The 15,699-nt window shown below is 38.8% G+C and overlaps 1 protein-coding gene across 1 annotated transcript in view; it reads right to left on the bottom strand.

Annotated features, from left to right (window-relative positions):
- Nucleotides 1–15,699, bottom strand: part of VAMP7 (vesicle associated membrane protein 7) — a 47,557-nt gene that overhangs the window by 20,818 nt on the left and 11,040 nt on the right. Inside the window, exons 3-5 of the mRNA XM_090265016.1 lie at nt 13,220–13,277; nt 10,915–11,052; nt 1,840–1,930 (exon numbers count right to left, since the gene is read on the bottom strand). Of these exons, the coding sequence (XP_090121142.1) occupies nt 1,840–1,930; nt 10,915–11,052; nt 13,220–13,277 (287 nt within the window). The remainder of the gene's footprint in view (nt 1–1,839; nt 1,931–10,914; nt 11,053–13,219; nt 13,278–15,699) is intronic.

Genomic DNA, 15,699 nt, shown 5'->3' with positions numbered 1-15,699 from the left:
TCTGAGAGGTTAGAGGATTGATCAAGGGCTAACAGCAAGGAGGAAATAAAATCAGGACTCAATCTCAGGCCATGTATGACCCCAAATCTTGATCACTATATTATACTGTCTTCATGAAACTGAAATATAAACTCTGATTACAACTATGTATACATGTTGATAAAACTTTAAAGTAAAGAAAATGGAAATAAATCTTTAGGATGGTGAGACCAAGACTAAATTTTTAAAATGTCTTTCCTCAATGTGTAACTATTCTAATAATATAAAAAATAATTCAATAGTAAATCCAAGATTGTAGGTAAATGGACATTTATGCAATCTGACAATGTCTCAAATATCTTATAAAGCAATTACATAATCCTTTCTGTTCAATTTTATAGAAGTGATTGTCTGTGAGATATTTCCCTTAAAAGAAATATTTAAAAGAGTGGTTCACAAACTGAAGTGTGTACTTGAATCCTCCAGAGGACTTATGAGAACACAGATTTCTGGGCCCTAGTCCCAGAGTTTCTGATTCAGTAGGTCTGGGGTGGGATATGAAAATTTGCATTTCTAACAGGATGCCAGGAGATGTTGATGGGACTCTACTGTGAGAACCAGCGCTTTTAAAAAAAAAAAAAAAGCATTATCCCAAATCTAAATACCATTGAATAATCCATTTAAAAATAAACTTTATGCATTTGTCTGGATTATTTTAGTGTACCAAATAGGTTCTTGACAATATACAGCCTGATTAAATCCATATATGAGGTCTGTCCAGAAAAAGTCCAGCCATTGTTAATATAAAGAGAATGGTTTGTGCAACATCGATATAACCTGGCAGCTAAGGAGAGTGGACCAGAATACGCATGTATGAACAATGACAACTTTGCTGTACTAGTCAGTAAGGGCGGTAGATGCCACTGAGTGAGCATGTGTACTCTGTGGCTGTCACATTTAAAATGGTGAAGCCACTAGAGCAACACAAATCTATATCAAATTTTGCATTGAGCTTGAACATTCCTCTACAGAAACTATTAGGATGATTCAGAAGGTCCCAGCTATGGGCAACTGGTGATTGGCAGCTTCATCACAACAATGTACTTACTCATGCATCATGTCTCGTGCAGAGTTTTTTTGGCAAAACATCAAATCACCCAAGTGACTCAGCCCCACACAGTCCCAATTTGGTGCCCAGTGACTTCTGTCTTTTCCCAAAACTAAAGCCACCTTTGAAAGGGAAGAGATTTCAGATCATTGATGAGATTCAGGAAAATACAACAGGGTAGCTGGAGGCAACTGGCAGAACTGTGTGAGGTCCCAAGGTGCCTACTTTGAAGGGGACCGAGGAGTCATTGTCCTATGTACAATGTTTCTTGTATCTTGTATCTTCTTCAATAAATGTCTCTATTTTTCATATTACATAGATGAATACCCTCTGGACAGATCTCATATATCATAGTTCATACTTCTGAAAAATAACAGTTTTGGGTCCAATTGTTTCTTTCTTTTAATCAAGAGCTACAAACATTCTAAGAAGGTTAAATATCAGCTATCTGTGTATCTCCAGCCAAAACTGGCTAAATTATGCTAAATTGCTGAACTGTTGTGAGGGTCTTGGAAATTAGTCTCGTTAAGTAAACTAACAAATTTAGATTATAGAATAGTCATAAGTACTAAAAAAGAAACCATTCATACAGTAGACACTACCATAGGTAAGTAATCTCCATAATTCAGCTATTAGCTTCCATTAGTAAGAATAAGGAAGTTGTTTCAGTCTCTCTAGAATAATTTGACCCCAATCAGGTAACCTATCATCATTTTTGTCCATATTCATGTGAACTATGTCATGAAACATACCTATGTTTCTGACCATGATTCCTTTCAGTTCATCCACTTGAGCTTGAGTCTCCATCACTTTGTCAAGGCCCTTATTCTCAGAGTGATGCTTCTGTAAGAAAATAATATTTAGCTTATGGTGCCTAGATACTATTTATAATAGAAAAATAAAAAGAAGGGAAATGACATTGAGAAATGCTATAAAATGATGTCTCTTTGATATAAAAATATGTCACTTAATTAAAAAATTGTTACCAGACCTAGGAAACAATATAGACAGCATAAAAATGCTACCATATACAATATAAATGTCACAGTATAAAAATATCACTTTATTTTAAATTAAGTAAAACTAATATATTATAATATATGAAATATACATCTGAGACTTTTGAGGCAGGAGTAGGGGGTTCAGACAAAGAAAAACAGAAGACTATAGTTGGGGTAGGGGGAGCAGGACAGGGAAAAGGTATGCTAAAATGTTCCCCACTTCTTGGGTATGATGAGGTAGTAGGTGGCCCAGCTTCTAGGCATCTGTTCTTATACTGTTGGGATCAGGGTATGTGTCCTTCATTGGCTTTTTACAGGATCCATAAATGTAAGACAATGATGACAGTATATATTTTGAAATTATTATCCATAGCTAAACAATTATGGAGTGCTTAATATACAATATTCCAGTCACTTCACTGTGCTAAATGTTTCAAGTAGGGGATGTTATTTAATTCATCCAAAAATTCTATGACAAAAATGCCATCATTATTATCTTCATTTAGAGATGAGGAAACAATTCAGAAGGTCACACACAGAACTAAGTTGCAAGTTTGCTGTCAGCTGACCCTATTTACTTTTGACTGTGCATTGATATATTTTTGTTAGCGATCTTTTACATAGTTTCACATATGAGGGAGGACCCCCACCCCCCAAAACCCCCAGAATTTATTTATAAAAAATTGTGTATCTATTCTTCCACGGTTAAACGTCAGTCACCTTCAATCTCATGCAATATTTAACTATCGAGACATTTTTTTTCCCAATTCTCAGAACAGTTCTTTGAACTCATCGATTTTGATGCCTTTCAGTGCTTCTGCCATTTTTTTGTTTCACCTCTTCCACATCGGCAAAATGTTTTCCTTTTGGGACTTTCTTCATCCGGGGAAACAACAAAAAACATTGCTCTAGGTGAGATTGGGTGAATAGGGAGGGTAGGACACAGGAGTCATGCTGATTTTGGTCAAAAATTGCTGAACACCCAGTATGGTGTGGGCAGGTGCCCTCATAAATCACCCATCATGACATCAAAATTACAACTAAATTATAAACAAGGATCACTCAGAACCATCAGAAATCGAGTTGAATGGAAGTCCGACAATTATGTAATTAAAGAAACCACGTCCATCCAGACTACTAAGAGGGGCAGAGATGTGGAACACGCTGGTCCCAAATCTGCATGTGGTGGATAAAAATTCAGGAGGAATATCTCAGGAGCAAGGAGTCCCACCACCACCCCCAACCCTCCCACCTCCAGCCCAGGGTTCCAGTGCCAGGAAATAAGTCCCTATAACTTCTGGCTGCAAAAACCAGTGGACACTAATTTGGCGGAAGAACGTTCTGGAGTCCCAGGCAGTTTCTCTTAAAGAACCCACACACGGACTCACTCAGGCTCACTCCCTTTGAGTTCCAGCACTAGGGTAGCAGCTTGAAAGGTACCAGTGGCAAATAGGGAGGAACTGAAGTGTCTGGAATCAAGGTGAGAGCTGGGGACAGCTTCCTCTCAGACAGAAAGGCAGGCAGAGGCCAATGTTCCATTTCTGAACCCTTCCCTCACAGAGCCACAGAGCTGGCAAGCAGGTGCCATATCTGAGACTCCCATCAACCTAGCTAACACTGTTTGCCCTGCCCTGGAGATCCCTGAAGACTCCTTCTCACCCAACTTAGGCCCACCCACGCTGTCAACAGAGACTTTCTATGTGAATGACTGGTCTTGGCTCATGTTTCACAACTTCCTAAATCCGCTCAACCATGCGACAGCCAGCCTCAGTGAGCCTCCAGCCCTTGTGCCTCTTGCTTAGTGACCCCAGGCTAGACACTAGCAGCAGCCAGCTTATATTCACAACTTGGCTTTGCCTGGGAATCTCCAAGCCCAGCACAAGTAGCAGCCATCTCAGTTTGCTTTGTAGCGCAAACAGGGTGCCCCAGGCAAAACACAACTGGGGGCTGACCTTGGCCTGCACCACCCAGGAAACCCCAGAACCTGCATACCCAGTGGACAGCTACAGACCCTGTTGGAGCACCACCACCCTGCCCTCACACAGCTGAACCTCCACAGAGGGTGGAGGTTGGTGGTCAGTGGACTCAGCTAGTCCTTGCAGCTGACGGGCCTGGGTAAATCCCTTCCATCAGCAATCAAGGCTCAACTATAAGAGCCTCAACTATACACAGCCCACACAGTGGGTTCACCTTGAGTACCCAGCTTGGGTATAGGAGAGGCTGTGCCACTGTACCCTACAGGACACCTACTACATTAGGTCATGCTACCAAGACAGGGAGTCATAGCAGTTATACCTAATACGTAAAAACAAACACAGGGAGGCTGACAAAATGAAGAGACAAAGAAACATGGCCTAAATGAAAGAAGAGATCAAAACTCCAGAAAAAGAACTAAACAAAATGCAGAAACAAGATGGCGGAGGAGTAAGTGGAAGCTACACTAACTTCCTCCCAGAACTAGTCTGGATTTACAAAGTAATTTTGGAGAAATCATCTGGCATAACCAACCGAACACCAGCTGGAGAGAAGTCTTATAACCACGGAGAGACAAAAAAGGCCGCTACATCACAACGTGACCGGCAGACCATTCCCGGCCAAGTGGTGTCAGCCTGAGGGGAAGCAAAAGCCCCGCCTACTGGAATTAAGCTGCCACACCCACGGTCCTTTAGCCTGACGGCTAATCACAGATTGAATAGATTAACAACTAAAGGAGACAGACAAAGGCAGTAGATCCCTGGAAGTCTCCAACAGGCTGCCTAGGGCCAGGCTGATACATGATCTGATGCCAACAGGGGCAGACCTAGGAAGTGCAGATCATTCTAAGCACCAACAAAAAACAGGAGTCACAAAAATGGGGAGACAGAGAAACAACCCCCCATCGAAAGGAAAGGTAGAGTCCCCAGAAAGAGTGCTAAATGAAATAGAGGGGAGCCAACTATCAGATATGGAATTGAAAGCATGCATTATGGAGAAGCTCAATGAGCTCAGCGGAAACTACAAAGAACTCCAGAAAAACTACAGTGAACTCCAGAAGAACTATAAGGAACTTACTGAGAATTATACCAGCATCAAAAAGGACATGGAAGCTATCAATAAGAGCCAGGAGGAAATGAAGAATACGATCTCTGAATTGAAGAACACAGTAGAAGGAATTAAAAACAGGCTAGAGGAAGCAGAAAATCGGATCAGCGAGCTGGAGGACAATGTAGACAAAAACTCACAGACAGTGCAACAAAATGAAAAAAGACTGAACAAGACTGAAGAGGTTCTAAGACAGCTGCAGGACAACATGAAACATAATAATATCCGTATCACAGGAATTCCAGAAGGAGAAGAAGAAGAGCAAAGAATAGAAAACCTCTTTGAAAAACTAATGACAGAAAACTTCCCTAACATGAAGAGAGAAAGAATCATGCAAGTCCAGGAAGCACAGAGGGTCCCAATGAAGATGAACCTCAACAGGCCCACTTCAAGACACATCATAATTAAAATGCCAACATTCAAAGACAAAGAGAGAATCCTAAAAACAGCAAGAGAGAAACAACTAATAACATACAAGGGAGCTCCAATAAGGCTATCATCAGATTTCTCAGCAGAAACACTACAAGCCAGAAGGGAATGGCAAAATATATTCCAAGTAATGAAAAACAAAGGCCTATAACCAAGAATACTCTACCCAGCAAGGCTCTCATTCAAAATGGAAGGTGAAATAAGGAGTTTCCAAGACAAAAGAAGGTTAAAAGAATACATCTCCACCAAACCAGTATTGCAAGAGATTCTAAAGGATCTGCTTTAAGAAGATGAAGAAACAGAGAGAGACAGAGAGGAACACGAGTACAAAGGGGGAAAATGACAATGAATAAGTACTGAGAGAAAGAAGGAACTTCTACCATTTGCAACAACATGATTGGAACTAGAGAGAACTATGCTTAGCGAAATAAGCCAGGCAACAAAAGAAAATTACCTTATGCTATCACCTGTTAAAGGAAACTAATGAACAACACAAACAAATGAGCAAAATTGAACCAGAGGTATGTAAACGAGGAATAAACTAACAGTAACAAAGGGGGAGATGGGAGGGAGAGAAGTGGTAAGAAGGGGAAGGGTCTAGTCAAAGAACATGTATAAATGACCCATGGACATGGACAACTGGGTGGGGACTGAATGTGGGAGAAGGGAGGGACAGGGTGCAGAGAAGCAAGAGGGGGAAAAAAGTGAGACAACTGTAATGGAAAAACAAACAAACAGAAAAATTTTTAGTGGGGGGAAAAATAAAAATATAAAGAATAGAAATGCAAGTTCAGTGAATATTAGAAGGACAATGATTTTCCTTCACAGTGTATATATTTTCTCCCTATCTGATCCCTCCAGAATTTGGCATTCTAAAGAAGTAAGTAATGACATAAGTTTCTTTGCATAAAACTAATAAGACCAGTTGTTAATAACGATTTTTTGACTAAGACTTTGACTGGAATGTCATGCCTAGAGGAGACATAATTGGGCTTTGGTTGTTACCAAAAAGCCCTGAGCAACTGGGACTGACTTTCAAAGGTAATAAAAGTCCACGAGATAAAAGGCCTGGTACCTTGGATGGATGAGCGGTCCATAGCAATCTTTCCAGGGAAGGAACGAAGGTTGTTTTCCTGAAAGATGGCTAGAAGGGACCTTAAGGCACAATGGAAAACCAGGAGGACCTGGAAAAGACAGGTGTTTACAGGCAAGGCTGAATGTCAGGTATGTGGCTCAACTTCTGTGCCCTGAAGGGCAGACTGAAGGTCACCCTAAATGTTCCTTGCGTAAGTTCCAGCAAAGCAGAACCAAAGATCATAAGTGATCATTTGCTGCTCTTGTTGTGTTTATGCAAATGAACAGGATAAATTAAACATGAACTTAATGCAGTCCCTTTAATGACAAGGAGGGTAATCTTAGGGAGAAAAATCAAGATTCAAGGAAGATCACAATGCCCAGTGGTAGACTATAAAGTAGTGCAGCTAACCGTCTTTAAAGTTTCTTTTCATTTAAAATTTGTTTTCATTTGAAAGTTAAACTATGTCTGTGGCATTATCAAAGATGTTTAATTTACAGGCGAGAAGAATGTCAAATGCCTTGCAACTGGATGTCTTTCCGATAAGACAGTCCTACAGATTTAGAGACTTGTATGTGGGTTATGTTACATAAATTAACATGTGTTTTCTGTTTTCAAAGGGCATAAGCCTACGATCTCATTACCTGAGTGATTGTACGTATAGGCCTCACTTAATCCTGTCTGCATTGCTGCCTCCTGAGACTCAATGGTTTGGCTGAACTAAGTGGCTGGGTTGGTGAAGAACGGGGTGGTCTGTGGGCTTCACTTTAAAACTGGTTTCTCTTTTCTATCCTAATGGCTTGGACAGAAAGAGCCCAGAGGCCTGAGAGGGGGGAAACCTAAAATATTTCCCTCAGTCCAAACTAAGTATAATGGGCAAAAGGGTTTTGGACAGGTGAGATGTACCTGGCATACCTTCCTCCAAAGAAACCCTTCTTTTCCCTAATGTGGGACATTGAAAAATTAATACCTGTCTTTTGTCATCTAGTGGTTACGGATTGAATGATGTCCTTTAACCCTGTTGCCCACAGAATACAACAAGGATGCCAGCCTGTTAAACCAAGCATGCCGTTGTCCAGAGACAGCCAACCAACCTGGAGTCTGCACGATCCTTCCCCTTGTGGGAAGGCCACCCTCCCCTCCACACCCCCACTCTTATTAGGGATTTCTTGACCCAAGGGTAGGTAGGACGACGACCATGTCCAGCTTGAAGCAGCTAGAGGAGCTCGAGACCTTCGTCCATTGTCCTTTATAAGATTGTAAAGGGTCTTAAGTCTGAGAGGGAGGGATTGTTATTTTTTATTGTTAAAATATTTAACTAATTAATTAATTATTTTTTTAAAAAAAGAAGAAGAATATATGAAAGGGTGAGCCATGGGCATGGACTTGGGGAGGGGATTGTCGGGGAAGGGGTGTGCTGGGTGGAGGGGAGCAAAGGGGAAAAAAATGGAACTATTGTAACAATATAATCAATAAAATATACTTAAAAAAAAAGAACTAAACAAAATGGAGATAAGCAATCTATCAGTTGCAGAGTTCAAAACACTGGTTATAAGGATGCTCAAGGAACTTAGTGAGGACCTCAACAGCATAAAATAGATCCAGTCAGAAACGAAGGATATACTAATTGAAATAAAGAACAATTTACAGGGAATCAACCAACAGCAGAGTGAATGAAGCTGAGTATCAAATCAATGATTTGGAACATAAGGAAGCAAAAAACAACCAATCAGAACAAGAAGAAAAAAAAATCCCCAAAAATGAGGATAGTGTAAGCAGCCTCTGGGACAACTTCAAGCATTCCAACATTCACATCATAGGAGTGCTAGAAGGAGAAGAGAAAGCAAGAAATTGGAAATCTACTTGAAAAAATAAAGAAAACTTCCCTAAGTGATGGAAATAGACATACAAGTCCAGGAAGCACAGAGAGTTCTAAACAAGATGGATACAAACAGGCTCACTCCAAGACACAGCATAATTAAAATCTCAAAGGTAAAAGATAAAGGAAGAATCTTAAAAGCAGCAAGAGAAAAGAAGTTATTTACCCACAGGAGAGTTTCCATAAGACTGTCAGCTGGTTTCTCAAAAGAAACTTTGCAGGCAAGAAGGGACTGGCAAGAAATATTCAAAGTCACAAAAAGCAGTGACCTACAGCCAATATTGCTCTACCCAGCAAAGCTATAATCTAGAATCAAAGGGCAGATAAAGAGCTTCCCAGAGAAGAAAAAACTAAAGGAGTTCATAATTACCACGCCTATTTATATGAAATGTAAAAGGGACTTATTTAAGAAAAGAAGATCAAAACTATGAATAATAAAGTGGCAAAAATACATATCTATCAACAACTGAATCTAAACAAACTAGGCAAACAAGAAGAACAGAGACAGAATCATGGATATGGAGAGCCTTTTGATGGTTGACAGATGGGAAGCGGGTGTGGGGGTGTGGGTGAAGAGGTGAGTGGATTAAGAAGTACAAATAGGTAGTTACAGAATAGCCATGGGGATGTAAAGTACAGTAGGGAATGGAGCAGCCAAACAACTTATATGCATGATCCATGGGCATGAACAATGGTATGGGGATTGCCTGAGGGAGTGGGGGTGCTGGGTGGAGGGGGACAGAGGGGGAAAATTGGGACAACTGTAATAGCATTATCAATAAAATATAATTAAAAAAATTACCCGTCATGAAATGGGCAAATGCATTGAAAAAGTTTTCAAAAAAAAACCAACTGAAGCTGAATGCAGCCTCTTACATCAATCCCAGCTAGTACACTGATACAGATGGGTTTCTAAAACTGACCTAGCAGGGAAAGCCTGTACTACAAGGGGCCTGCCCTCCAGAAGCTAAGTCTGGCTATTTTGGGATCCCCCTCATATATGAGTGTTTTCTAGTGAGAAGTACAAAACAAATCAACTAATTGAACAATAAAGAGTTATAACTATTTAAAGGAACTTCATCCTCCAGAGTAATGCATATTTAGAAGTATAATACTAAAAAAGAGTATTAAAAAGAACACTTACAGGAGAAGTGAAAAGGAAAGTATTCAATTATAGTTAAGTTTGTTTTTCTCATTCACAACACAATCATAGATAGAATATAGGTCTTTGCACTCAAAAAGCTGCATGAATAAAAGGTAAGCATTTTAAAAGGTCTCAACACCATTAGTCCTCAGGGAAGTGCAAATTAAAAGCACAATAAGATATCACTAGACACCTACTAAAATGACTAAAATTAAAAAGGCCATAACAAGTGTTGGCAAGGAAGCAGAAACACTTGAACTGCTAGTGGAAATGTAAATTGTGTAACTACTTTGGAAAAAGTTTGATGATTCATTATAAAATTAAATAACACTCATCATATGACCCAGCAATTCCATTCCTACGTATTTACCAAAGAGAAGTAAAAACATACATCCACACAAAGACTAGTACATGGATGTTCTTAAGAGCTTTATTCATGATAGCTGAAAACAGACAGTGACTCAAATATCCAGCAACAGGTGAAAAGATAAACTGCGGTATATGCATATCAATACTACTAGGTAAAAGGAAGGAGCTACTGATTTACACACATGGATGAATATCAAAAGCCTTACACTGAGCAAAACAAGCAAGAAACAAAAGAGTACATAATTAATGATTCCACTTACACAACATTATAGAAAAGACAAAACTATAGTGAAAGAAAATAGAGCAGTGGTTCTGAGGCACAGTGTGAAGGAGAAGACTGACGGCAAAGGGACATGAGGGAACTTTTAGTCATGGAGATGTTTTCTATCTTAAAGAGGGTAATATTCCACAGGAGTATACATATATGAAGCTTCACTGAGCCAACATTTAGGTATGCATACAGATAAACAGACTTTCAAATGACTACTTTGAGCTGCTCAAAAATTAAATTTGTCTCACAGAATTGTAGAAGGTCAATGAATAGGTTAAGAGGCCATTTGGCATGTGGAATAGATTTATGCATTAGACGGGCAGTTTAAGTAGATGATCTTTTAATGTCTTTACCAATCCTGAAATACTCTATTATTAATAGAGAATATCATCAACTATCAGCTTTCTACCTTAAAATGACCCCATTTAGATTTTTTTTGTCAGGGAAATTTTATTATGTTGGCATATAATAACACAATCATCAAACTGTATTGCAGGTCAGGGTTATCTATATTCATGGTGCTTTAAGGTAATAAAGAAGACGTGAATGAAAACACTATATCCTGAGAAAGATCTTACCAGCTGTGCAGCCAAGACACTTGAGAACTCACTATTCATGGCATATGGGAGTGCTGTCTGTGCTCTTGAACCATATGTAGTCTGGAACCTCTTCTTTATCTCATTCAGAAAATTAAAGGCTCGGGAACGTTCAAAATCCTGAAGAGAGACCAACATAGAGTTCAAAAGCAAACAAAAGATGACACAGATGACTAACAACAACCATAAGAACAGCTAACATTTACTGAGCAATGATTCCATGAGAAGGAACTAACACTGACATCATTTTACAGATAAGGAAACAAAGTCTCTGCAAAGCTAACTAGCTAGCTAAATGTCAGATAACTAGTAAATAAGTGAGCTGAGAGTCCAATCCAAACATGTTTGATTACTGCCAAGTGAAGATAAGGAAACCTAAGTTAGCTTCTTGAGAGCAGGAATTGGGCTTTTCTTCCTTCACATCTTTCACAGGATCTATTAGATAGCCCAGCACAAGATGTTTAATAAATCCATAATAACAGTGCAGTCTTTCATACACAAAGAACACTACTGACATAAATTTTGTATATGTGCTGCCGAAGCGAGCACTACTGACATAAATTTTGAATTGATTCTTTCAATAGTGGTGATGCATTTGAAAAAAATGAAGTGATGTGCTCTTGTTTAGTTCCAGCAAGTTAAAAAGTATTTATAAACACTTACACATACACAATTATAACTCAATAAATATAACTCAACTCTGACCACCCCAAATTTAGTGATATTTATTTCTCATTTACTCCAAGCCATCTTACTTCAGTTGTTTTAGACATAGCTGGATTTTACAAAACAATTTTTAAAAAATACTGTGAAACCAGGGATAAAAATCACTGTGATGATTACTGTGGTTGACACTCATCTCCACTTCACCTAAGATGATTAGTCTAAGCCAAGGGTTCTTAAACTGGGGTCAGTGGTCCAAATTCAAAGGGATTATGCACATAGATAGAAAAAAAAAACTACATTGTTATTTTTACCAATCTTCAACTTATATTTCAATTGTGAATGTAGGTAACAAACCAGAGTAGTATTATTAGAAGGCATCTATGACTGTCACCAGCAGAAAAATTTCTTTTCATATTCCATCAGTTAGACATTTCAAAATGTTGCTTATGCTCATCACCACTTCAAAATTATTATTATTAGTAATTAGATCCATGACTAGATCTTGTTAATGAATTCATAAAGAAGCATATACATTACTATGTCAATTTTTAAAATACTGTGAATACTGTCTTTGAATATGCTTGGTTTGGTTTATAGTCATGTACTTTACTTCATATTTTATAATGTCTTCACAGGGCTTTTCTGTCTTCTATGAAAAAAAGTTGAATTTGTACTGATACTGCTTAACTCATGATTTTATTCCACCTTTTTAAAATAAAATGATACACAAGTTCTGAATAAAGTTCTACAACATTAAAAAAAACATTCTGGGTGGGGAACATGAGTATCAAAGGGGTCTGGGACTCAATAAACTCTAACTCATACCTATGGCAATCATGTCAATTCCATGCCTCTTGACAGTAATTAATTTAGAAATAAGTATGAAGCCTAGTCCTAGCCAATATGACATGAAAGGAAATCCACTTGGAAAGCAGAAGTAGGGGAGAATGTGCTTTTGGGAAAAGTTTCCTCATTCCTATAATAACAGACTTGAGAAGACATAGTTCCTCTTCTCTGGACACAAGAATAAATAAGTGGGTGGCTACATGCAACCATAATGGGAATTGGGAATGTGTCTAGGAAGAAGTGGACACTACTGAGAGCAGAGGAGAGAAAGGATTGTGATGACATTGTTAAGTTACTGAGTATTTTGAGTCTAGAATCTACAAATATTCAAAAACCAATGTAATGATGGGAACTACAGGTCTACAAAGCTGATCACAGTGTATTGTGATTTTCCCAAAGTTCATATACATTAAAAAATTCATTAATTATTGATTAGAGGAATGAAATAATTTAATATTTCAGATACATCTTTGAGAGGATTTGGTACCAAAGTGTGATAACTATGAACACCAATTCTCACTACACAATAGGATAAATGTAAAAGTTGAAAGAGGTTAAGCTAAAACTCTACCAAAACCAAGCTGATTTGCATATACCCAAATAACAACTCTTGTCATTTGCTGCTGTATATGCTAAATGCAAAGTATAGAAAAATACTTCCAGCTATAGACAGTTATATTCATGTCACCTTTACCCAGCATAGGTATAATTAAGAACTGACTCTATTATTAATAGTACACATAATTAAATAGCAATATGTCTTCAAGTTACTTACATCATCAGTGATACAAAGGTATACAATCCTGTCTTGGCAAATATAATGAAACAAATAGCTGTAGGATAAAAGATATAAAAATTATGTGGTTATGAATAATCTCTCTCACTTCTATCTGCTATGTATAAGCAAATTCATACTGCTAATGTGGCCATATTTACAGATACTGTCTATTCTCTCTTCCTCTCCCTTATACATACCTGTTTCTCTCAAATCAAACTGATAGGAACAAATAAAAAATTAAAAGAATGTCTCTACCCTAGCAATATACTACAACAGTATGTACATTACCCATTAAAATCATAGCTGCACAAGCATAATTGTACTCTTAAGGCCTGGACACGAGATGACATCTTAGGAGAGACATGTAATTAAGATTCACTCCCAATGAGCCATATGGCCTTCCCCGCATTTTTCTCAGATATCAAAGCAATTTTTTTTTTCTGCCAAATACGCAAGAATAACACTTGTTTGGTATCTGTTCTGAGTCAATTGCTGGGCTGGGTGCTGAGGATACAAATAAGCAAAATCATCGGTCCCTGCCTTCACAGAGGTCACAGTGAAGGGAATTACTGAGCAGCATGGTAAGCAGGATGAGGAATTAAAGTCAGTACACGGTACTCTGGGGACATACAGGAGGTACCTAACAGTTTGGCTAAGGGTAACAGGAAGTATATCGTGGAGCAAATGATGTCCAAACTGAGACCTGAGGAATAAGTAAGAGATGGCAAGGTAAAGAGCGAGCCAAGTATTCTGGAGTGAGAGACCAATACGCCTAAGGGCTTGGAGCAAATAATGGGTTTAGGAAAGTAAAATTAGTTCATATGATTAGAGTATAAAATGAGAGGGAAAATATTGACTATATAGATGAGGCTGGAGAAGTAAGCAAATACCGGGTTATACCAGGCTTTAAAACCTCACTATGCATTATCCTAAGAACAGTGAACAAGGGAAGAGTGTGATCAGTTTTGCAATACAGTAGGATGCTTTGGCTAGAGTGCAGAGAACCAACTGAAGTGAGGTAAAAAACAGTGAGGGAAATAAAGTACTATAGGCAGAAGAAGAAGGGACAAAGAAGAAACAGAACAGGATCTGATGATTGGCTATTGGGGGTGAGGCACAGGGACAACTCAACTTTGCCTCCCAGATTTTTACCTTGGGTAAGGAGTACCTATTGAATTACATTATCAATGATCACATAAAGGCTTAATATGAATTACAAGGAGGTATGGGAACTCAGGCCAAATGTCTTCCTCCACTGTTCTGAACAGTTCACATCAATTCCACCAATGACTTCCACATTGCCATATCCAGTGGTTCTCTCTGAGACATTTAATAGTATTGACCACTTCCTTTTTCAGATAAGTGTTTTCTCTCCAGTACATTTCTTGACATCATGCTTGCCTAGTTTATGTTGTCATCTCTTTCCTTCTCTGTTGATGTTTTCCAGCATCCTTAGCCCCCTGTGTTCTTCACACACTTCCTGAAGGGCAGCATCCACTCTCACATTTTGTTGTTGATGTTTGTTTTCAGCTACCACAATTACAATGATGATTCCTAAATCTAGATCTGACCTATCTCTTGAGTTCTAGGCCTGCATATGCTATTGTCTACTAGACATATCCAACTGCATATACCATAGACAACTTAAACACATGTCCAAAATGGAAGCCATGTTTTTCTCTACCAAATTTATTTTTCCTAACTCACACTTGGGAGTAACTTGGTGCAAAGACAACAAAAAGTAATGAGGGATGGTCCCTGCCACCAAGAAGCCTACAGTCAGGAGACAGAGACAAAAAATAAATATTGCAATTATAATACAGCGCAATAGGTGCTATAATACAAATAAACTGAGCTTCCTATGGAGACACAGGAAAAGCGGGCACTCGGCCCATCTTAGGGTTCAGGGGTTTCTAGAAGAGGAAACATCTTAGCTCAAGAAGACAAAATTAGAATTTTTAAAAGTAATAGAAACATAGTCCAGTAAAAGGTAATAGCTATTGCAAAGGCTAGGAAGAGAGAAAGAAGGCACTGAAATGCAAATAGCTAAGGATAGTTGAGAACAAAACTGAAGGCTAAAGTAGTAAGAGATGAGGCCAAAGAAGGGAGCAGGGCAGATGTTAAAAGAATCTTGCAAGTCATGTTAAGAAATGTTAGCCTGAGGGCAAGGAGTACCTGCTTTAGGAAGGAACAGGAGCAGAACTGCCCTTCTGAAGGACTAAAGTGATAATTAAGAAAGTATTTCATCTGAGACCTGTGAAATGGGCAAAAAGTTATCAGGGGGCCTAGGAGGGGAAGGGTACTCTAAGATGTAAAAGCATGAAAAAATATATCATCGGCAGCCGTCCGTCTCGAGAGACGATGGTGTAGCTTCTTAAGAGTCTATCTGCACCGCCGAGAATGGAAGTGCAGTCCGACTCGGGAGTGACACGGTATCTGTCTCCTCCCGTGTTGAATTGACATCTTGCGATGACGCT

Source organism: Furipterus horrens, unplaced genomic scaffold (genome assembly GCF_987537825.1).
Source record: "Furipterus horrens unplaced genomic scaffold, mFurHor1.1.pri manual_scaffold_17, whole genome shotgun sequence".
NCBI classification, from domain to species: Eukaryota; Metazoa; Chordata; class Mammalia; order Chiroptera; family Furipteridae; genus Furipterus; species Furipterus horrens.
Note: the sequence above shows the minus strand (reverse complement) of the source record. Positions and strands in the feature narration are given on the sequence as shown.